The sequence below is a fragment of the Onychostoma macrolepis genome, chromosome 21 (genome assembly GCF_012432095.1).
Source record: "Onychostoma macrolepis isolate SWU-2019 chromosome 21, ASM1243209v1, whole genome shotgun sequence".
NCBI lineage: Eukaryota > Metazoa > Chordata > Actinopteri > Cypriniformes > Cyprinidae > Onychostoma > Onychostoma macrolepis.
The window spans coordinates 20,976,743-21,000,013 of record NC_081175.1 but is presented as its reverse complement, the minus strand read 5'-3'; the positions used below and the strand labels follow the sequence as shown (position 1 = coordinate 21,000,013).

The 23,271-nt window shown below is 37.7% G+C and overlaps 2 protein-coding genes across 4 annotated transcripts; one reads left to right on the top strand and one right to left on the bottom strand.

The window, feature by feature from the left end:
- Positions 1-714: 714 nt before the first annotated feature.
- LOC131529112 (fucosyltransferase 7 (alpha (1,3) fucosyltransferase)) lies at positions 715-19,535 on the top strand. Of its 3 annotated transcripts, none has more exons than XR_009268007.1 (3): positions 715-926; positions 2,641-2,754; positions 5,958-6,901. XR_009268007.1 is itself a non-coding variant. In XM_058758638.1 (3 exons), exon 3 carries the CDS (start codon positions 17,020-17,022, stop codon positions 18,079-18,081), a length of 1,062 nt encoding a protein of 353 aa, XP_058614621.1. In that variant the 5' UTR covers positions 715-926; positions 2,641-2,754; positions 17,013-17,019; the 3' UTR covers positions 18,082-19,535. The 3 variants fall into 3 exon arrangements, 2 of the variants coding, with proteins under 2 accessions (XP_058614621.1, XP_058614620.1); XM_058758638.1 differs by lacking the exon at positions 5,958-6,901 and adding an exon at positions 17,013-19,535; XM_058758637.1 differs by lacking the exons at positions 715-926; positions 2,641-2,754; positions 5,958-6,901 and adding exons at positions 12,681-12,969; positions 17,013-19,535.
- A 234-nt stretch (positions 19,536-19,769) lies between these two features.
- pou5f3 (POU domain, class 5, transcription factor 3) lies at positions 19,770-22,963 on the bottom strand. The gene is made up of 5 exons (XM_058758636.1): positions 21,826-22,963; positions 21,624-21,735; positions 21,400-21,530; positions 20,561-20,725; positions 19,770-20,481 (listed from the first exon to the last, which is right to left on the bottom strand). The coding sequence occupies exons 1-5, from the start codon at positions 22,570-22,572 to the stop codon at positions 20,218-20,220; spliced, it is 1,419 nt and encodes a 472-aa protein (XP_058614619.1). The 5' UTR covers positions 22,573-22,963; the 3' UTR covers positions 19,770-20,217.
- Between the last annotated feature and the right edge of the window lie 308 nt (positions 22,964-23,271).

The window sequence follows — 23,271 nt, the reverse complement described above, 5'->3', positions numbered from 1 at the left end:
AAAGTAGACTAAAACTAAAAACAATTCAGATGACTAAAATATGACTAAAACTAAATGGCATTTTAATCGAAAGACTATGACTAAAACTAAAAATTTGGTGTCAAAATCATAGGTCAAATTCTGTAAACATATTGTTGGGTTAATTGAGCGTTCGCAAAGAGCTTGATTGACAGGCGATCTGACCAATCAGAACGCAGAGATTATGTGCCGCCGCTGCTATCCGCCATCTTGCCTGACAGCTACGGCCTGTCTCCATAGAAATACATGTTAAAACCCTATGGTTAAAACGGGATAAAAAAAGATCGACTGAATTGAAACTTTTTCTATATTACTAAATATAAAAATGTGCGGAGGGTTAAGCTGTGCTGTTGTTGGCTGCCACGGTAACGACAATAAGAGAAGATATTCCCTTAAATACTTGTTTTGCGAACCAGAAAATCTGTCATGTCAGGCGCTGTATGCATTGCTTGCATGGCTAAAGTTAAATACTGGGTGTTAAATAATAAAATAATATGTTAAAACGTATGCTCTTCTCATTCTGTGGACAAAATCCCGTGACCCTCTCCCCCAAAGAGAGTTGATGCACATGTGCGCTCATCTGTTTTCAATGCAGGTTAACCTGAGAACACGTGTGTAGCAGCATTGTTTGTCGGCCATGGCAACAGTAACTAAGGGTGGGCGGGTTTTACGAACGGTCAGTTGTGCTGGGTCAAAATTCTGGGTTGTTTGAGGTACTGTAAACACACAGTTTGGTTGTTCATGCTGGGTCAAATGGACTGCAAGGGGTTCTTTCACCACTGAACACCTGGGTTGGGTTATTTTGACCCTACCGTTTTGTTTATTTTTCCTCTTAATCGAATTTTCTGGATTCTTCACTGGTCTCGTCGTCAAACGGTCAAGCAACTCGCAGCAAGCAGGATTATAAGGTAACGTTAAATTAATATGATGATATGATTATTTACCTCTATTTTTAATAAGCTGTGGTAAGAGCACAGCACACTGATTTCATGGTTAAGTGATAATTGATCTGTCGCTGTGCGGGTTAAAGCCCGGCTCACACTGTGCGATTTTGGCCACGATTTGGTCGTCTGGGACAAATTTTGAAAATCCTAAAAGATTCCTATGATCCTAGGCTAAAATCCGTAGTCTTTGATCGCTGGTTTGACATGTTCACCGACAGCCGATTAATGGCTGTTGCGATCAAATTTCACCTCCGACGAAATTCTGGCAGTGTCAGAAGATATGGCGCACAGTCCTGCAGTGTGACTACCCCTGCGACGAATATCAAACTGTCTCCGTTTTTCAAGGCAAGCCTTGAAAGACAAGTTTTCTTGGCGCACCCGTTTTTAACTCGTCTTGACTGTCGTACAGTATGACATTAATGACAACTGAGATCCCATAGTGTGACATAATCATCATGTTCGTACAGTCTGACAAGTACAATCCTAAAGGACTTTTAAAAAATCGCACAGTGTGAGCCCGACTAAGTTAGCTTTATTCTGTGAATGAAGTAAGGTTAGCCGCCTACATTTTTTTGTTGACAAAAAAGGCCTCAACAATCTCTTTCTAGTTACATAAAAGTTATGTGTATATAAATATTTATGCCATGGTCTGTCTGAATACTCGATTCTGATTGGCTGGCAGGTGTTGATTAAATTCGTTGAACTGCACAGGTAGTTCCAGGTCAGTTTAATCACGTTCTATGCGCTTCCTATAAACATTGGCAACCATAGTAACATACAGTTAGAGTTGAATAGTAATACAGACGAAAATAACCGTCATTTTTATCGTTCCGCGCAAATATTATTAACATCTTTAATATGTGAATGCTGGGTAATAACCATGGCATAAACGGGATAATCAACGGCTGCGCGTCGGGTGGTTCTTCGCATCCACGTCGTGCATTCAAATCGTTTAATGCACAGCTAGCCATTGATTATCCCTTACATATATATATATATATATATATATATAAGTGTGTGTGTGTTTGCGCGCGCAAAGTTGTATACACTTATTTTAACTCCTCATGGAAAAGGTATGAACTATGGTTAGGTCAGAAATACAGGGTTAAGTTCAGTTAACTTACTGTTTGTGTATTGTTTCTGTATGGCTTTGTAATGTTTTGTCATAATTAGATCATTTCCTACTAAAATTGATCTTTTAAGGTCTTTTTTTTTCAAGTTAATGTCTGCGACGTGCCGAATCCAACAATAACTTCCATTTTCGCGCTCTTTTTTCCTCAGGTAACGTTAACTGCATAGCTACCCTTAACTTTAAACCACAATATTACTGGTAATATTATTCTTAAATGGTGTGTAATATTATTCTTAAATATTGTTATTTAAATGTAATGTCTTAGCTACAGTATGTAAAGTTAGACTTAATCTCTCATGGTGTATGAGGTCCTTTTACTCTTCCTGTTTTAGTGAATGCTTATGTTGCTTTAATCAGGACACAAGAGGTTTATCCAGGTTAACAGTAAGTTAGAGAGGCCATGTAAAGTGTTCTTTATATGTTACTGTTAGAAATAATCATTTGTATTTGAGATTGATGAATAATAGGCAGTTCACTGGATTTCCAGGCTGGCATATTGTATGGTTTTGCTAGCTTTTAACCCAGTTTTTCTTCCTTATTTTACAGAATCTGTTTTGCCTCCCAGAAAATTTTGAGAAATGGTGGATTCGCAGCAATGGGTCTACAAGCATCCCAGAAATATTGAAGGAGTTCCCCAGGCTTCTAGGAAAACTTGGCATGGTAAGAAATAATTTAGATTTTATGGTTTCGTTTACAGAAATTTGAAATGGTTAAAATGTTAGTGGGGTTGTGCAGATAGACGATAGTATTGATAGTATTGATACACGTCAATAGTGTATTGACGATAGAGATATCGCTGAGAGCTGATGTTTTTGTCGATAGTCAAGGCGATATTACAGGAGCTGCCCCACATCTTTAAAATTTGAGCACATTGTTTTCTGTGAGTGTACACAGCAGCAGCACCTCTGCCAGAACGTCACTAACATCTACATATTCCTAATAAATTACATTATGTTTGTCTCAGGAAGTCATTAATGTAGGTTGACTCAGTCACACTTCAGCCATGCCATTGTCACATGGTCTGCCTGTGTCATTTGTTTCTGATCCAATCTATTTAAATCCAATCCAAGCTATTTAAAGGAATGAAGACATTTTCACAGGAAAAGTGTTTCAATGTGTCGTTTTGATTGTGAGATCAGTTTCACAGTTCGCACTGTATTATTCTTATGGTTTAGATGCTAAAAGGGAGAGTGCTTTCAAAGTCCTGCCCACTCTGCTTCCCCAATCAATATCAGGGCTCTCAAGTTATAGCGAAAGTTTGGAGTGAGATTAGGGGAGGGGTCACTCAAAGGGGAGGGGCACGTCAAAGGGGAGGGGCAACTCAAATATTTGCAGCACCAAAGTTTTTGCTAGCGGTTCTATTTTACCTATTGTTCATAATTGACCAGCACAAATAGAAGTTATAACATTTGGTAAATCTGATGAAAGTCAAATTCATTCTAATAAAATAAAAAGATTTATGTATTTAAAAATACAAATGTATCAAAAATAAAAATAAATTTAGCCTCAAACGAGCCAACTGAACAGCAGTACTCAATGTACATACTGTACACATATACATTACAGTACTTACCCTGAGCATGTATGTCAAACTGTGTGTGTGTGTGTGTGAGAGAGAGAGAGAGAGAGAGTGAGACAGAGAGAGAACACATTTCAGCTTATGTTTCTTTTTTTCTGTTGTAAATGTTTGTTGCACATTTTGATGCCTGATGTCAGGGGTAGAGGACTCCCACATAAAGCACTGTCATGATAATACCGTCCCATCCAGAGCCAAACTGGTTCTAGTTTTGGTTTTGTTCAAACCCACCATGGAAAACCCACTGCATCTGAATTTGGGGAAGCCTCAGTGCTTTACATGGAAGCCCCCTACCACTGTCATCAAGGCATCAAGATGTGCAGCAAACACAACAGAAAAAAAAAAAATTAATAAGCTGAAATGTGTTCTCTCTCTCTCTTTCTCTCTCTCACACACACACACACACACACAGAGCTTGACATACATGTTCAGGACAAGTTCTGTAATCCTACTGTGTGTGTACAGTATGTACATTGAGCACTGCTGTTCAGTTGGCATGTTTGGGGCCAAATTTATTTGTATTTTTGATCCTTTTTTAAATATGTAAAACAATTTATTTTATTTGGATGAATTTGTCTGTCTTTTATCAGATTCACCAACTGTTATAACATCTCTAGTACTTTCCTTTCAGGAAGCCAAAGCTAAGTTAAAGTTTCTGGTTGCAAAGCAGTTGGAGAGTTTTTTTTTTTTTTTTGACTGCATTAATAATACTTTAGCGCGAATTTGGTTATATTCCCCAACATCAGCTCTCACTATCTTTTCACAGGCAAGTGAAAATGAAGGGGTTACCTACAGCATTCATCGGATCTTTCTCTTCCAATTTACACTCCATGTGCGCGCGCATCCATGTTGCTGAGTAATGAACCCGCTTGCAGCAGAATCGCGTAATTTAAACGGAAACAACAACATCCTAATTTCTGATTGGCTGGTAGGCATTTAACTCTGTATAACTCGAGAGTCGAGAGAGCTATGAACTCGGCAGAAAACTTACCTCCGTATTCCCTCATCTATTAATTGTATAGTAATCGTAGCGGGACAAGTTATCCCTTCTCAGCGTGAGAAATACAAGGTGTGGCGGGAGAGCATGTGAACTGGTTGAAATGCGTGAGTCTCACGCCGAATGTGTGAGACTTGAGAGCCCTGCAATATACAACAACAGAGGAAAGGTCTTCAGACCCACAACCACAGAATCCTGGAAGTCATTCATTTGACGTAACCCTGTAAGTTTTTTTATTTTTATTTTTTGTACTTTTTCTACTCTATACACAGTACTGTGCAAACGTTTTAGGCCACTAGTATTTTCACCAGTTAAAAAATGGTTTTGAGTTATTTCTGTCTTTTGCTGTTTACATTTTACATTTCCAAACATTCATTTTGCCATTTATTGTAATAATCCAGTGAATGTCTGACAACAGCCAGTGCTCCACACAGATCTGATATGATCATCATCCAGTCTTATCTGATGCTTCAAGAAACCTACCTGCAAAGCTACAGTACTGTTAAAAGTTTGCTGTAAAATGAGGATGCTGTCATAAATAGATTTCCTTTATCAATTAACTTCTATTAACTAAATTAAATCAACTTTTGGTGTGAGCATCCTTTGCATTTAAAGCAGCTTTTGCCCTCGGTGCACTTGTGCATAGTTTTTCAGGAAGCTTTATAGGGAGGTTTCTTGAAGCATTTTGGAGATGTTGCCAGAGTTCTTCTGGATTTAGTCTGTCTCAGTTTGTTCTGTTTCTTCATGTCATTCCAGACAGACTGATGATGATCAGATCAGATCTCTGTGTGGAGCACTGGCTGTTTTCAGACTCTTTGTGCAAACAAAAATCTCACTGGATTATTACAATTAATGGCAAAATGAATGTTTGGAAATGTAAACTGATATTTCCTACAGACACATTACAGCAAAAGATATAGAAATAGAAATAACGTGACTTTAAACCTTTTTTTATTTTAGCTAGCTAAAATATTAGTGGCCTAAAACTTTTGCACAGTACTGTATATGTATATATTGGGGGCTTTAAATACCCCATAATTTATGCCATGTTGGTTGGATGAAATTTAGGTAGACAACCAAGAAATGCCAGTAAGCAGAAAGAAACCTAAATCAGTAACACAATAAATATTTTGTTTGAGCAACCTTTACCGGACCCAATTCACAGGAAAACCCTGATGGTTTGGCTGATTTCCATAAAATACAGTTAAACGTTTTTTTATTTAAGTCAACTTAAATGTTACAACTTGTAAAAAAGTTATGTGGCAAGATTAAGTGTCATGTAATTAACAGGTGGGGACCAACATGGTGATGCATTCCTGCACATGTTGTGCCTTGGTGACGAGACAACGACATCCCACACCTTCGCCATTGTTTTGGGCCATACCATTGAAACGGACTTGTTACTTGAGGCTGTTTATCTTTTTCAAGTCCTTTTTTGTGCTTGATGTTAGCTACACTAACATCTTCCTTCCAGGGAATTTCTCCAGCGTGCAGTATATCATATTGATGGACATGAGTCTTCATGTGTCAAGTATTTGAGGGCAACAGTTTTTTCTGGCCACTTGTAACATTTTAATTTTTTGTCACATGTATTGTCTGTTGTAGGTCTCTTTGTTTGGCATAGTTTTAATGGCACAATGTTTGGACTGATTCTCATGTGGCAATAATCAATTTCATAGTGTTATGATGCTGCAATGTTGACAAAGAATATGAATCTACAGTACCTAGTTGACTAAGTTTTGTGTTTTAAAGAAACTGATCTACAAAAAACGTTGTTTTATTTGTGTCTGTAGGGGTTGGATGTAATGCGTAACAGTAGCACCCATTCAAAAATTGTTTTAAAAAGAAATGTGAAAACTCATTTAATTGATATTTACAGTTGCATTTTTTTGTGTTGTGTAATTGTATTACAGAAAAATAATAATTTTACATTCCTGTGTGATTATTTATTATTATTGGTAATATTGGTAAATATAAAGGTAGCAAGGCAATGAGACAACAAATAACCCAATGTTTACGTAATGTTTAACCCAGCAACACAGTTAACCTGACCCACTGGTTGGGTTAAATAAACAACCCAGCATTCTGGGTCAAATGGTTAAACTTTTCTGAACTCCCCACAGCATTAATGACATATTTAATTTCCTGAAAAACATATTTTCCCACCTCAGGCATCAAATCCCTATTATTATTGGTCATTATTTTAAGATATGGGCACTATTAATCTTCAACCCAGTTATGGACACTATGGGAGCTCTCTGAATATGATCATAAAATGTATTTGTAATGAAATAAACAGTTTCCTATTAATCAGGTGTCCCTCACACTAATTCAGTATTTGCAAATATAAAAGTTACATAAAATCTCACACTTTTGCTATACTAAAGCCTGAAATTGATTTTTTTGTGACAGCAACCTCATCATTTTTGATCAAAGAAGTGGGTTAACTTCAGAGTTTGAACTAAAATCAGTTTTCTTATGAATGCTCTGAACATTTCAGACTGAGTTCAACAAACATTAAATTACTTTTTCATAAACGTAAAAAAATAATTAATAAAAATGTAGGTGTGATGGGGTTGAGAGGGTAACGGGGGTTGAAGAGGCAAATACAGCTTAACATATAAATAGTTGTTTTTTACTCAAATTCACTGTAAGATTTTCTATAAACACTGTATTTCATTATGTGACCAAGAAAGACAACAGATATAAATAGCAATTGAACTGAGTTTTATTAACCCGACTGCAGGAAAAACAACAATAACATAGTATACATTAGAAGATTATAAACTGACTGAATAGGTCATCAAAATAAAACATATAACTTGTGTGGCATTCAATATCTGGCCAACAACGTCGTTTGCACCGTGCTCTTCCGTTACTTGATCTTTTTATTTTGGTGTGTCAATCTGTTAAGTTACTTAGTATAAGAAATTATGATCTGCACTCACGAGAACAGTCTTCTTTTTTCGTTTTATTTGACATTCATCACTGATGGGGAAAAGACACAAACGTTTCAGCTCAAAGCCTTCCTCAGTGTGCAAAATCTGGCCCACACCTCTTTCAAGATCTCCACATGGAGAAGCACATGAAGCACACAGGCTCTGGTTTTCCACCAACATACAACACCCCTGTACAGTGCATCTGGAAAGTATTCACAGCGCTTCAATTTTTCCACATTTTGTTATGTTACAACCTTATTCCAAAATGGGTTAAATTATTTTCCACAAAATTATAAAAACAATACCCCCATAATGACAATGTGAAAGAAGTTTGTTTGAAATCTTTGCTAATTTATTAAAAATAAAAAACGAAAAAAATCACATGTTCATAAGTATTCACAGCCTTTGCCATGACACTCAAAATTCAGAAACATTTCTGCAGCACTGAAGGTTCACAGAAGCATGCAGTCTCTGTTACCCTTAATGGAAGAAGTTTGAAACAACCAGGACTCTTCCTAGAGCTGGCCTCCTGACCAAACTGAGCAACTGATGGAGAAGGGCCTTGGTTAGACTGGTGACCAAGAACCTGATCATCCTCCACCTCCATGATCATACGTGGAGATAGGAGAAACCTACAGAAGGACAATCATCACTGCAACTCCACCGGTCTGGGCTTTATGACAATGGGGTAAGACTCAATCCTCTCCTCAGTGAATACACATGATAACACACTTGGCATTTGCAAAATAGCACCTACAGAACCCTCAGACTACCTCAGGCAAGATTTTCTGGTCTGATAAACCTCAATTTCAAGCATCATGTTTGAAGGAAATCAGCTCTGCTCGTCACCTGCAAAGTACCATCCCAAAAGTAAAGTGTGCTGGTAGCAGCCTCGTGCTGTGGGGCTGTTTTTCAGCGACAGGGACTGAGGGATTCGTCAGAGTAGAAAAAAAGCTCAGTGCACCAAAATATTGAGATAGCATTAATGATTCAGAATCTCAGACAGGGCAGAAGGTTCACCTTCCACCTGGACAACAACCCTAAGCACACAGCCAAGATAAAGGAGTGGCTACGGGACAACTCTGTGAATGTCCTAGAGTGGCCCAGCCAGAGCCCAGACTTGAACTTGACTGAACAACCCTGGAGAAATCTGAAAACCGACGCTCCACATCCAACCTGATGGAGCTTGAGAGGTCTTGTAAAGGAGAATGAGAGAAACCTTCCAAAAATAGATGCGCCAAGCTTGTAGCATCATACTCAAAAAGACTTGAGGCTGTAATTGCTGCCAGAGGTGCTTCAACAAAGTATTGAGCAAAGGCTGTGAATACTTATGTACATGTGTTTGTTTGTTTTTTAATACATTTGTAAAGATTTCAAACAAACTTCGTTCACGTTGTCATTATGGGGTATTGTTTGTAGAATTTACTTAACACTGAGATGTGAAAATCTAGGCAGAACACACACACACACACACACACAGAGAGCTTTGACATGGACATTACTACATTCAACATATGCATGTGGTATAAAATTCTTGATCAGATATAATAATTAATTTAAATTACTGAATAACTTCAGAACCAAAGTGTTAAAAACACAGCCCCATCACAATCTCACAACCCCGTTATGATCAAATAAATAACGGGGTTAAGTGTGACGGGGTTGTGATTTTTTGCTCAAAACAGCCCCTGCCCTAAATATAGTGAATAACAGGAGAGCACATGGTATGCATGATATTAAGAAATCATGTATATTGTTAAAATAACAAAGATCATTTTCACAAGTATTAGTTTTCTATCTTTATTTGATGTAACAGGGTTGAGTCGTTAAGCTTGACAATCACAGTATCACAATATTAATAAGTTATAGTTATAAAAGAAGGTGGTAACTTGCCTATGTCTGCTCACAGTGTTGTTCAGAAGAGTTATATGGTGTCGCTTCCATATAAGTGATCACATAAGGATCAGTTCATTATTTTTATGTTAATGATTTGTGTAACGGGGTTGAGCGGTTACTGAGGTACAGAACTAAATAATATGATTTTATTGAATAACCATGAATTTACTTAGAAAAAAAACATTACCAGCAAAAAAGAACAGATAGATATTTATGAGAATAGCAAAATGTATGGACTTTTTTCTAATTGTATTATTCATATCCCAAGTACACTTTCATAGGCCATGAGGGACATGACAAAATAGGTGGTGTCCACTGAAAAAAATCCTTATTAAAGGAGACATTTCAATTAATACAAAAAGATTTTAAAAATAGATTTTGATGACCCAATAGATAAAATACACTTAAAAAGGTAAAAGGGACTCAAATCATACCGGTTTCGTGGAATGACTCAGTACATGGCTCATCAACAAGCCATGTGCGTTTAGTTGCTGTGCATATTTTAGACAATTGCTCTTACTCATTTGCACACACGTGCCAAAAACACACGCAATTTGACTAAATCAGTAAGAAATTCAGATCTGATCTGAAGAAGAAACTAACTTCAGACATATGAACTCATTGTTTTGAGAGAAAAAAAACCTCTCATTTGAAAATTTAGCAAAAGCAATTGAGAAAAACTGTTATATATTAGAATTTTACAGCAGCACTGAGATTTGAACAGTATATTTTACCTTAAAAATATTGTTTTGTGAATGAATATACACTTTAATCGAGAAGAAAAAAAGAAACACTGCCATCTAGTGTTAAGTTTGTGTAATGTAACTCTGAGACACTTGAGAATGGAGTACTTAACATTCTGAGGTTCCCTCAATACAACAGCAATACAACAGTGGAGTCAAAAACAACATTTGAATTTCATTTTATGAACAACAAAAAAATACATTTTTTTCATGTTCTACGGAAGAAATAAGGTCATACAGATTTGTAATGAGGATGACTAAATGACAACAATGCTGCAAGACAGCATTGGTCAACCACCTTCACCAGAAAGAACATGTTGGTCAACCAACATTAACATTTCTAATGCTAATGTTGATATTTATCATACATACAGTCATGGCCAAAAATATTGGCACCCTTGGTAAATATTATCAAAGAAGGCTGTGAAAATTAATCTGCATTGTTAATCCTTTTGATCTTTTATTTAAAAACATTCACAAAAATCTAACCTTTCGTTGGATAATAAGAATTTAAAATTGGGGGAAATATCATTATGAAATAAATGTTTTTCTCTAATACACATTGGCCACAATTAACGGCACCCTTTTATTCAATACTTTTTGAAACCTCTGTTTGCCAGTTTAACAGCTCTAAATGTTCTCCTATAATGCCTGATGAGGTTAGAGAACACCTGACAAGAGATCAGAGACCATTCCTTCATCCAGAATCACTCCAGACCCTTTAGATTCCCAGCTCCATGTTGGTGCTTCTTCTCTTCAGTTCACCCACTCATTACAGGGTTCAGGCCAGAGGACTGGAATGGCCAACAGAAGCTTGGTTTTGTGCTCAGTGACCCATTTTTGTGTAAAAAGCTCATGTTTTAGTTTCATCTGACCATAGAAGCCAGTTTCATTTGAAGTTCCAGTCGTGTCTGATAACTGAATATGCTGGAGTTTGTTTTTGGATGAGCTAGGAGAATTGTTCTTGAAACCCTCCCAAACAACATGTGGTGATGTAGGTGCTGTTTGACAATTTTTTTAAAGGTTTTCTGACCCCGAGACTCAACTATTTTCTGCAATTCTCCAGCTGTGGTCCTTGGAGAGTCTTTAGCCACTCAAACTCTCCTTCTCACCGTGAATTAGGACGATATAGACACATGTCCTCTTCCAGGCAGTTTAGTAACCTTTTATATTGATTGGAAATTCTTAATTATTGCCCTGATGATGTAAATGGGAATTTTCACTGCTCTAGCTCTTTTCTTAAAGCCACTTCACTAATTTGTGAGGCTCAATTATCTTTTGCTGCGTATCAGAAATATGTTCTTTGGTTTTTCTCATTATGATGTATGATTAAGGGAATTTGGGCTTTGTTTTCCCTTCTATTTATATTTCTGTGAAACAGGAAGCCATGGCTGGATAATTCCATGTTCATAATCACCCTGTAGTGCTCAAAATTGTGAATATGAATGGGAATATACTTCAGAGATATTTTACTCATAAGAATTTCTAGGGGTGCCAATAATTGTGTCCAACGTGTATTTGAGAAAAACATTTATTTCATAATGATATTTCCCCCCATTTTAAATTCTTAATATCCAATGAAATGTTAGATTTTTGTGATTTTTTTAAATAAAATATCAAACGGATTAACAATGCAGATTCATTTTCACAGCTTTCTTTGATCAAATTTACCAAGGGTGCCGATATTTTTGGTCATGACTGTACATATATCAGCTGATATTTTCAGTAGGTCTGTGATGCAATGCTGGGTCTGTAGTTTAAAGCGAGAGTCAAAAATATGTGATTAGGGTTCTGAAAAGACACTTTTTTAATACTAATAACATGAAATTAGAATCTGTTTTCTTGTCTTTAAGTCAAGTCACGTTTATTTACAGAGCTTTAGATTGTTTCAAAGAAGCTTCACATAAAAAATGTTGTAAAATTCTTGCATTCTTGTGAAACAATTCTTGCAAACTCATTCATGTTTTCATACAACCTGCTTTCATTACCATGCCCAACAATGATATCACATTGTTTTTCTCAAATTTCTTACTTTTCAGGATATTGCTACATGTTTTTCTTATGGGAAATTAAACATTAAGGTTTGCAACAGTCACTTTTCACTTCTCACTGGCAGCAACAAGGAGAGGATGAACGTGTGAGCATAAAGCGAAGAGTTTCGTAAATACTCACTTCCTCCTCCTGTAGTATTTTAGTGCCCTCTGCACACAGTTCAGAAACCACAACCACACGACAACTGACAACTGACACTGATACGCGCACTGATACATACAGAATCGAAAAAGCTAATGCCACGTTTCTCACTAGTTCTGCTCTTTTAGCCACAGTTTGTAGTAAAATCAATGCTTTAAAGGACATTAAATGCCCAGTCAGGTAGTAAACATCAAACAGACATTTATTAGAAGGTATGCTACATTGAAAGGCATACATCATGTTCTACGTTCTAGACCTGTTAATGAGGAAATGTGGTATGTTTCAAGCTAGATGCTTTAATGATCAAGGGGCATTGCAAAATGGGAGGGGAAGATGTGAAAGGGAGGAAGAACATAAAGTTAGAGTGATCTTAACAGGAAGCCCTTGTTTCCTACAAGACTGAGTCATTTAGCAAATCTTTCCATTAGTAAATGACAGGACAGGCCTCCACCTATCCTCCACATCACAATTTTTTTGTCGAGGGACTCGACAGCTGCGGCCTTCCTCACAAGACACGTTCCCCAAAGACAGGTAAGAATTCTGCCATACCTTGATCTTTTAATGCTTATTAGATCTAAGATCAGTGGTTTGGAGAAAAGATCTAACATTACCTTGTGGGCTATACAGTGAATTTTGTAAATGTTGTTCAGGAAACCTAAAATTACTTCAAACAGTGCTGCCATCTTGTGAGTTCAGCCTGGAGTGAGAATTATTCAGAAATAATTAACAAGCTTGCGATTAAGTACGTTATTTGTTAACAATTTTTCTAAACAAAACTATACAGGGAACCCTATAAGGTTCAAATTAATTGATTTGTATTCAAGTTCATATTCATTTTTTATGATAACATTATAGGCCCTATCTATACATTTTATTAAGTATAGCCTAATAAAAAAAGAGCATAAATGAGTCAATAAATAATATTTGTAATTGTTTTTTTTTTTTTTTTGCAAAATTCTCTCTAGTATACATTTTCTCGCTATACAGGTGCTGGTCATATAATTAGAATATCATCAAAAAGTTGATTTATTTCACTAATTCCATTCAAAAAGTGAAACTTGTATATTATATTCATTCATTACACACAGACTGATATATTTCAAATGTTTATTTCTTTTAATTTTGATGATTAGAGCTTACAGCTCATGAAAGTCAAAAATCAGTATCTCAAAATATTAGAATATTACTTAAGACCAATACAAAGAAAGGATTTTTATAAATCTTGGCCAACTGAAAAGTATGAAAATGAAAAGTATGAGCATGTACATCACTCAGTACTTAGTTGGGGCTCCTTTTGCCTGAATTACTGCAGCAATGCGGCGTGGCATGGAGTCGATCAGTCTGTGGCACTGCTCAGGTGTTATGAGAGCCCAGGTTGCTCTGATAGTGGCCTTCAGCTCATCTGCATTGTTGGGTCTGGTGTCTCTCATCTTCCTCTTGACAATACCCCACAGATTCTCTATGGGGTTCAGGTCAGGCGAGTTTGCCGGCCAATCAAGCACAGTAACACTATGGTCATTGAACCAGCTTTTGGTACCTTTGGCAGTGTGGGCAGGTGCCAAGTCCTGCTGGAAAATGAAATCAGCATCTCCATAAAGCTTGTCAACAGAAGGAAGCATGAAGTGCTCTAAAATTTCCTGGTAGATGGCTGCGTTGACTGTGGACTTCAGAAAACACAGTGGACCAACACCAGCAGATGACATGGCAGCCCAAATCATCACTGACTGTGGAAACTTCACACTGGACTTCAAGCAACATGGATTCTGTGCCTCTCCTCTCTTCCTTCAGACTCTGGGACCTTGATTTCCAAATGAAATGTAAAATTTACTTTCATCTGAAAAGAGGACTTTGGACCACTGAGCAACAGTCCAGTTCTTTTCTCCACAGCCCAGGTAATATGCTTCTGGCGTTGTCTCTGGTTCAGAAGTGGCTTGGTAGCCCTTTTCCTGAAGACGTCTGAGCGTGGTGACTCTTGATGCACTGACTCCAGCTTCAGTTCTCTCCTTGTGAAGCTCTCACAAGTGTTTGAATCGGCTTTGCTTGACTGTATTCTCAAGCTTGCGGTCATCCCTGTTGCTTGTGCACCTTTTCCTACCCAAATTCTTCCTTCCAGTCAACTTTGCATTTAATATGCTTTGATACAGCACTCTGTAAACAGCCACACCTTTCAGTAATGACCTTCTGTGACTTACCCTCTTTGTGGAGGGCGTCAATGTTCGTCTTCTGGATCATTGCCAAGTCAGCAGTCTTACCCATTATTGTGGTTTCAAAGAACAAGAGATACCCAGAATTTATACTGTAGGGATGGTCATTTATTCAAACTAAAATGTAAATATTCTAATATTTTGAGATACTGATTTTTGACTTTCATGAGCTGTAAGCTCTAATCATCAAAATTAAAAGAAATAAACATTTGAAATATATCAGTCTGTGTGTAATGAATGAATATAATATACAAGTTTCACTTTTTGAATGGAATTAGTGAAATAAATCAACTTTTGATGATATTCTAATTATATGACCAGCACCTGTAGTTTATGGACACTGAATTGATTTTCTGCTGTTATGAGACAATGTTGTAGCTGCTGTCTTTTCGCGGTCGAAACATTAATTGGACGATTACACTATATTCAGTAAGTCATAGTGTATCTTTCAACGTGGATCGGATGTTTATTCAATGTTTAGCTATTTTATGCTAATTATCAGTGTTGGGCTAGTTATTCAAAGAATGTAATACTACTCACTACTAGTTACTCCTTTCAAAAGTAATATTGTTACTTTACTTATTACTTTCTGGCAACAGTAATTAGTTACTCTACAAGTTACATTCCTTTTTCTTCACGCCCCACAGAAGTTGTAACTGTGTATCTTCCACATAAAATTCTTCTAGAATGTTACTAACAACATATTTCTGCCTCATCATTTGACCAAAATCCACATTGGATCACAGTCAGAAGTTATTACAAACACTCAAGAGTGATTGATAGTGACATTCAAGTACAAGTGTTGTATTCATCTCATTAATTGTCATGTGTAGTTTGAAGTAATGCGATTAAATTTCGTTATGTATTTTATCAAATCACATGAGTTTGTAAGAAACTGTTTAATTTTCAAAAAATATTTTTAATTATATTAATATAATGTACCACATGCTGATCAGAGGGATGTAATGCCAGAGTAAAGTAAAGCCACAATTTACACAACAGTGTCAATATAATGCAATATTTCTATCTGCTGAATGTAAGCTTTTCCATATTCCAAGCTTGCCTGCTGCACTGGGGGCATCACATGCATGTGCGAGTCATGAAAATTATGAAAATAAACTAGGAATTATTTGATTGTTGGATTTTAAATCAGCAGGTTGAGGTATCAAAAGTAACTAAGTAACTAAGCTGTTTTAAGGAAAGTAACTGTAATATTATTACTGAAATCTTATTAGTAATTAGTTGCACTACTAGTTACTGCAAAAAGTAATATTACAGTAACTAAATTAAAAGTAACTAGTTACTGCCAAACACTGCTAATTGTAGAATGCGCTCCTGCTTCGCTTGAACTGATGCAAAGCGAGAGCGCGCATGAACTGTCATGCTGCTAAACAGCTCCAAAACTATATTTATCGTTCTATTCTTAATAAAACTAACAGAATTTGAATGCTGATTTCAGTACGATTAAACAAAGAAAATGAAATAGCAGCATATTAATTAATGGGGTGGCCGATCAGATGTCAGCAGTGTCCATTGTCTAGAAGACATATGTTTAGAAGACAAAAATGACAAAGAATTTGTATTTTGGCAGGATTGCACAAAAGTAAATGTTTTCATTTACCAATGCTATTAGAAATACCATATTTGCAGTTGCAGTCAGTCATTATTCATTTTATTAATTTATGTCTGATGAAAGGGGAGGTTTTATTAGGGTATACTAACATCACTGTAGTCTTTATCTCGTGTGAATGTAGTTGATTTAAAACATTTTGTTAAAAAAACAATCAAAACAGTAGTTATTGTTAACTAAAAGAAAATTTTTGTTAATAAAATAAAACAAATTTAAAAAAAAAAAGAAAGATCTAGAAGTAGATCTAAAACTGAAATAAATATAAATTAAAACTAAACAGAAATATTCAAAAACTTCTTGTCAATAAAAATGACAAAAGCACAAACTACTAAAACTTAAATGAAAACTGAATATTAGAATAAAAGCTGATTCAAATATAAATAAATACTATAATAGTGTATAAATAAACTAAACTAACAATTTGTTAGCAAAAGCTATTCTCTACTTTTTTTGCACAGATGTCACATTAGGCATTTAGCAAAGAAAAAAGGAGAAAGAAAATATGTTATTTCCTGAAGTGCATTTGCATAGAATTACAATTTCTTGACTGAAAGACATAGAAAGGGAGATTCTGGTTGAGTGAAGAGACACTACCTCTACTGGTCACTTCACTTGTCATCCACAGGAAGGAAGAAAATGACATGTGTACTGACTTTGACAAAACCACAAGTTGTAGGGTAAGACCTTGCATGACAAATAACAAAACAACAAATTAACGCCCAGTTCTGTTACTTCCACAGAACCCATATGGGCTCCAGCTTAAGATGTATAGCAAAGTGGAGGAGAAGGCATCTGCAAGCCCCAAAAACTCTCCTTGTTTTATTCCTGATCATCACCATAATCTACAGCTGGTTGCCGGTGGATGATAAACAACAACATCTAAATGGCAGCAGTGCGTCACTCCCAAACAATATTACCATCCTGTTGTGGCACTGGCCGTACGGTATCCGGTACAGCCTTGAGGTGGACTTGTGTCTGAGGGACTACGGCATCTCTGGATGTGTGCTAGTGGACAATCGCACTCTCTATGAGAGCGCCGATCTAGTGGTTTTTCATCACTCTGAGCTAAGGCTGCATAAACAGCACCTTCCAGTGAATCTCCATCGGCCCGCCAAACAGTGGTGGGTATGGCTTTCTTTGGAAGCACCACGAAACAATGGTGACTTGTCACCATACAACAACCTTTTCAACCTCACCATGTCATATCACCCTCAAGCTGACATCACTGTGCCCTACGGGAAACTGTTACAGAGGAGGAAACCAGATTTAGCCTTTGTTATACCAAAAACCAAGAGTTATGAAGCCTGTTGGGTGGTTAGCAACTACAAAGTACAGCACAAAAGGAGCGCTGTGTTCCAAGAGCTAAAGAAGAACCTCAAAGTGCAACTGTATGGCCTTGCTGCCCAAAAACCTCTGCCGAAGGAGGCGCTGCTTCCAACGATTTCACGCTGTTATTTCTACCTGGCCTTTGAAAACACAGAGTCTCCACACTATATCACTGAGAAGCTCTGGAGAAATGCTTTCCAGGCTGGGACCGTGCCTGTGGTGCTGGGACCGCCACGCAGAGACTATGAAGCCGTGGCGCCTCCGAATTCCTTCATCCATGTGGATGATTTTAAATCTATTAAGGCCTTGGCTGAGTATTTGAGAGGCCTAACTAAAGACCTGGAGAAGTATAATGCATATTTTACCTGGAGACAAGACTATACGGTCAAATTATATACAGACTGGAGAGAGAGACTGTGCAATATCTGTCCCATCTACGGACAATTTCCAACTCATAAGGTTTATGAGAATTTGAGAGTGTGAACAAAATGGTAACTTAGCAGGCAGTTGAGATTTTAACCGTCCATTTACACAGAGCATTTTTTTGCGTTAAAAACCCCTCAAGACTCAGGGCAGACACACAGTCTTCAAACTTATATTCTAAAACGCTCTCTCATTCGCTGGATGCTGCAAAAGATGCAAGACATGAGTGTAGCATTCAAAGACATTTGTCTAGTGCGCGTTTACACAGAAAAAACTATTGAAAAGTAGCACAATAGATTGAAAAAAAAATTAAAAATTCCAAGATGCAGGGTAGTGGAATGAAAAAAAAATACAAGGTCCTATAGATGCGTTTTGTTTTTGTTTTTTTGAATTGAGCTTATATTAACTTGACAGTTGCGTTTTTGGAACACTGTGCTGTGCCTGAAACGCTGCAAAAGATGCGAGATACATGCACAAAGGTGAAAGATGTACATGTAGTACACGTTTACATAGAACTACAACTGAAAAACAGCATAATGGAAAGCAAAAAAATGCACAAAAAAACAAAACAAGCAATAGGGTAGTGGGATGAAAAATGTTTTGAAAGCTGCGTTTTTCAGTTGTTATCTCGTGCAAAATGCGAATGCATATACAGCCGTATAGCATGCTTAACGTGGAAAAACAGTGCAGTGGAAAGCAAAAACCTGAGTCACAAGATGTGGACTGTGAAATGGAAAAAACCGAAAGGTCAAAAGACCATTTTTAGAAAGCAGTGTAATAGAATGCAAAAACGTATTCTAGGGGAGTAGCTCCTAAGGGGCCATTCACAGATAATGATTTTAAGTTTAAAAATAGGAAAATGCTGAACAGTGAAAAAAGTATATGCTGATAAAATATATGCTTTTTTAAAAGTTAAACTTTTTAACTTATGGTACATTTTTAATCATGTGTGAAATGCTGAATAAAAAAACAAGCGCAACAGGCAAATGCACCCATCTAGTGCATGTTTCCACAAGAAAGCAATGCAGTGGAATGCAAAAACATGTTCTGTGTGAATTGTCCATAAGCACTTTACAAGTGACATGATGCAGTATTTATTGGAATTCATACCGACAGCATCAGCAGCACCGTTTATGTATGAATACAGCACTGAGCGTTTGCGACTTATACACGGCTGGGGACATGGTGCCAAACAGAAACCACAATGTGCAAACCTTGCTTCCTCTCCTGTCAACATGCTTATATATATATCCTGTGTAAACCAGCTAATTTTTTGAATGCTTCTTTAAAAACTGGTGGGTCATAGATGCGTGCTTGGGTGGGGAAATAAGTTTAGATTGAATTGATTTACAATAAAACATGCTGATCAGAGTTTTAAACCAAGAACTTCATCTGCAAAAAAACAACAAAAAAACAAAACAAGAAGTGACTGTCAATGGAAATGTTTTAATTGCTACCCAATGATATTGTATGTGTTGAGCAGAGTTTCAATAAATTATCAAATATGGCTTTCATTTACATTGCATAGGGATGAGCATGCATGATAAACACCAAAAAGATAAGGCACATGACCTCCACAGCGAGGCTTTCAAACTGGCAGCAAATTTAATCTATCACTGTGATAAAAAGGATATTACACCTAGAATTTTTCTCAATTGAAGATGGGAGAGTGCAAGCATTTAGAGAAAAAGAACAATGACTGATGTCCTTTGCAAACCATGTAAAAAGGTCTCCTCCAAATTGTAGTAAAAAAAAAAAAAAAAAAAAAATCCATCTCTTTAAAAGTCAAGTAATTAAGCTCATGAAGTCTTGAAATTGCTGCCAGTTCACACAGAAAGGTGGAGAAAAACTACAAAGTATGGAGACAAATATGGAAATATACTTTGGGAATCATCAAATATTGAACGATAAGACAAACATATGTACATTAAAAATTGATACAGAGCAAAAAGTAATAAAAACTACTATAAAAATCATATCTGAACCTATGACTTCATGTGCAAACGCATTAGTTGAACAAGGCACCCATTATACAATGATCCATCAGGCTGCTAGTGTGCATGGTTAAGTCTAAACCAGACACTATACAATCAGAGTGTCCCAAGGCACATATGCAAAGAACCAAATAAACAGATGCAATGTTTACATAAAAAGACCGATTTGATCCATAGCTTGGCTTGGAGATTTCTATAAAATTTAGCTGGTGAGGTGGCCCACCAGTCCAGGGTGCAGGGCGTTTTTAAAGACCTCCGGTCGGTGGAGGGATGGCATGTATAGGGCAGGAGCTCCTCCGGGATGGGCTGGTCCAGGATAGCCTTGCCCTGGGAGGGCTGTGCCACCCATGTGGGGCGGAGGTGGTGGACTCTGCTCGTAATACTGTGCTTCAGCGCATTCGTCATCAAAGGGCAATGCTAGACGTTTTCCCTTTTGTCTACGGTTGCAGAACCACACACGTACTACCTAAAGAAAAAAAGGACAAAACAAATTGGTTCTAGAAGCTCCAAATATGATGGATCCAAAGACTTTGAGGCATGCTTACATCTCTCTCCAGGCCTAGGTCATCAGATATGTGTGTGATCTCCAGAGTGTTGGGTTTGGGGCACTTCACAAAATATGACTCCAGAGCAGAACGGACTGTGCCTTCCAAACTGGTCCTCCGCTTTCTTTTTCTTGTGTCGACGAACACCCGTTCAATTTTGTACATCTGGAAGATATCAAAAAATGGGCGATGAGACAAACATGTTCTACATATGTTTGAAATAAGAGATTTAAAACAAACCCAATGTGCAATTATGCAAGCATTTCTGGAACATTTCATGCTTACTAGTCAATCACTGAATTGAATGGTCAAATATGTGTTATATAATGAACACAGCAAAAACGACAAGTTTTGCAGGTCGTCTTGTAGCTCGACATTTCATTGTAGTACTACAACAATACTGTAATGTTAACCCTGCCAGGTTTAAATGAAAATGATCAACAGTTGAAAACATTCGTTAGAAATTTAGAAAGTATCAAATGTAATCAGTTACATTAATGAAGTAATTGAAATAATTACACTACTTATTACATTTTAAATGGGGTAACTTGTAATCTGTAACCAATTACATTTACAAAGCAACCTTCCCGACACTTAGGAAGGGTGAAATGGTGTGATGTAGAAGCACACACCTGAAAAGCTTGAAAAGCTCACTGTATACTACAGTATAGTAGATATAATTTTCAACTCTTTAACATGCTAAAAAGCCACACTAGCATTCTACTCCAAACATAGTCACCGCTTGTCCAAGTAAACAGGTGACTGAGGTAAAATATTATCAAGTTCAACGACAGGGGTCGCTTTTTTGAGCGCCCTCTGCAGTTATGTAGTGTACTTACATCCTGAGGGTTATCGGAATTCTCTGCCTCATTCAACCACCTCTGGAGCAGCGGCTTCAGTTTGCACATATTCTTGAAACTAAGTTGGAGAGCCTCAAAGCGGCAGATAGTCGTCTGACTGAACATTTTGCCTAGACACAAAAAAAAAAAAAAAAAAAAAAAGTTAACTTGAAACGGTTTCTTCATATGCAAGTTTATATAATTGTTAGACACCTCAAACTCACCATAGAGGTTTCCCAGCGCGAGCCCGACGTCTGCCTGCGTGAAGCCCAGAGTGATGCGCTTGTGTTTGAGCTCTTTGGCAAACTGCTCCAAGTCTTCTGTAGTCAGATTCTCCTAAAAATGTAAAAGGAAAATTGTTAAATTATACCCACAAACAACAAAGGTATATCTAAATTAACATTTCATTTAGGTCAAAAACCTCACCTCCTCCTCAGAATCACTGCACCCTCCACTGGAGGAGCCGCTGCTCCTGGCTGTGCTTTGCGGCTGACCCGAAGGGATGTTTTGCGCGGAGGCTCCGTTGAAAAAACCCGGGCTTCCGAACCCATTTCCGGGTGGAGATGGAGACAGCGATGGGGATGATGCGGAGGGAGTCGGGGGAGCTTGAGAAATATTAGCGGGGGCCGTAATATGAGGCAGTCCAGGCCAAAATGAGGGGTTCCAGGGCGTGTAGTAATTCACCCCGGTGGGTACGGATGATGTCCCGGGTGTGAGATTATATTGCGACGTCGGCTTGTTTTCTTCATTGGTGTATTCTTCAACATCCTTTTCAGTTTTCACCTCAGTTGGAATCTTGATTTGTTCCCTGGTTTCAGCGATAGGCGGGCTGATGTTCGCCGGCTGGGTGGCTGTCGTCGCTCCCGCGACCTGCCCGGTGAACTCGGGTGCGGCAAACGGGTACCAGTGTTTGGGTTGCGCAAAATCATTACCTTGCAGATCGTTCGTTTTAAAATCGCCTGAAAATGGGAAGAAGGTTTGGTGTGTCGCAGGGCTGATTCCGTTGAAATGGGCTTTGTTAAAAAGCAGGCTTGGATCCTGAAGCATGCCGTGCGCGAACTGCAAAGACGCACCGCCAAGTCCATCCAGGCCCGGCGCTTGAGGATACATGGCCCTGTTGATCTCGTAGGGTCTGCAGTCCGCTCCTATCGGGCTCTGTGGTCTCTCCGTCATCTTCTCACAAAAAAAAATTATGTAGATTTCAAGCTAGAAAGCGTTGAGGCTGTTGGTTTGATAGTCAATAAACGGCGATCAGTAGCTCCATGCCAGGATGTTCTTAAAGAAATACCAGACTTTGTAAACCAAAGTAGATTTCGAAGCCTCAAACTGTGCGTCCCAAAATCAGCCTGTGTGGAAATGTGCGCAATCCTTGTGTGGCGGCCATCAATTAGGCCTTCAGAACGGGCTAGAAACTCACCAACACCAACTCTTCCTAATCTCAATTCTGATCCTGGCCCACACAGGTTTTCCTAATCAATCGGAGTTGGAGGCTGGGGTCTTGACCACCTCCTCTCCTATTGGTCACCTGAGACAATAAGCCACAGCTGACGGTGAATTTGTGAATGAACTTGGTTTTCTCATTGTGTGAGGACGTGTTTGGTAATGTGAGGTGTATCTGTATATATTAGCTTTTTCCAAAAGTAGCCTACACAAATCATACATTTAATCGTAATAAAAATTTAACTTGAGTAAAACTTTGGGAAATTCATAAAATGAAATGCAGGCTAATCCAGCTTTCTCTAATGCACGTCGAGTATTTACAATGCAAATAGCACTATGTATTCAGGTGCGTTTTATATTCATGCCACATTAAGTAAACTTTGTTTCAGTAATATGCACTTAATGAGCTTTCTTGATATTGAAATTCTCTAC

Bases quoted from the DNA above. Each gene is read 5' to 3' on its own strand.
- pou5f3 (XM_058758636.1), bottom strand. From the start codon at position 22,572: ATGACGGAGAGACCACAGAGCCCGATAGGAGCGGACTGCAGACCCTAC. The intron at 20,726-21,399 runs GTAAGTACACTA...GATATCTTCCAG, and splicing joins ATTCCGATAACCCTCAGGAT to ATGTACAAAATTGAACGGGT. The intron at 20,482-20,560 runs GTAAGCATGCCT...TTTTTTCTTTAG, and splicing joins ACCTAGGCCTGGAGAGAGAT to GTAGTACGTGTGTGGTTCTG.
- LOC131529112 (XM_058758638.1), top strand. From the start codon at position 17,020: ATGGGCTCCAGCTTAAGATGTATAGCAAAGTGGAGGAGAAGGCATCTG.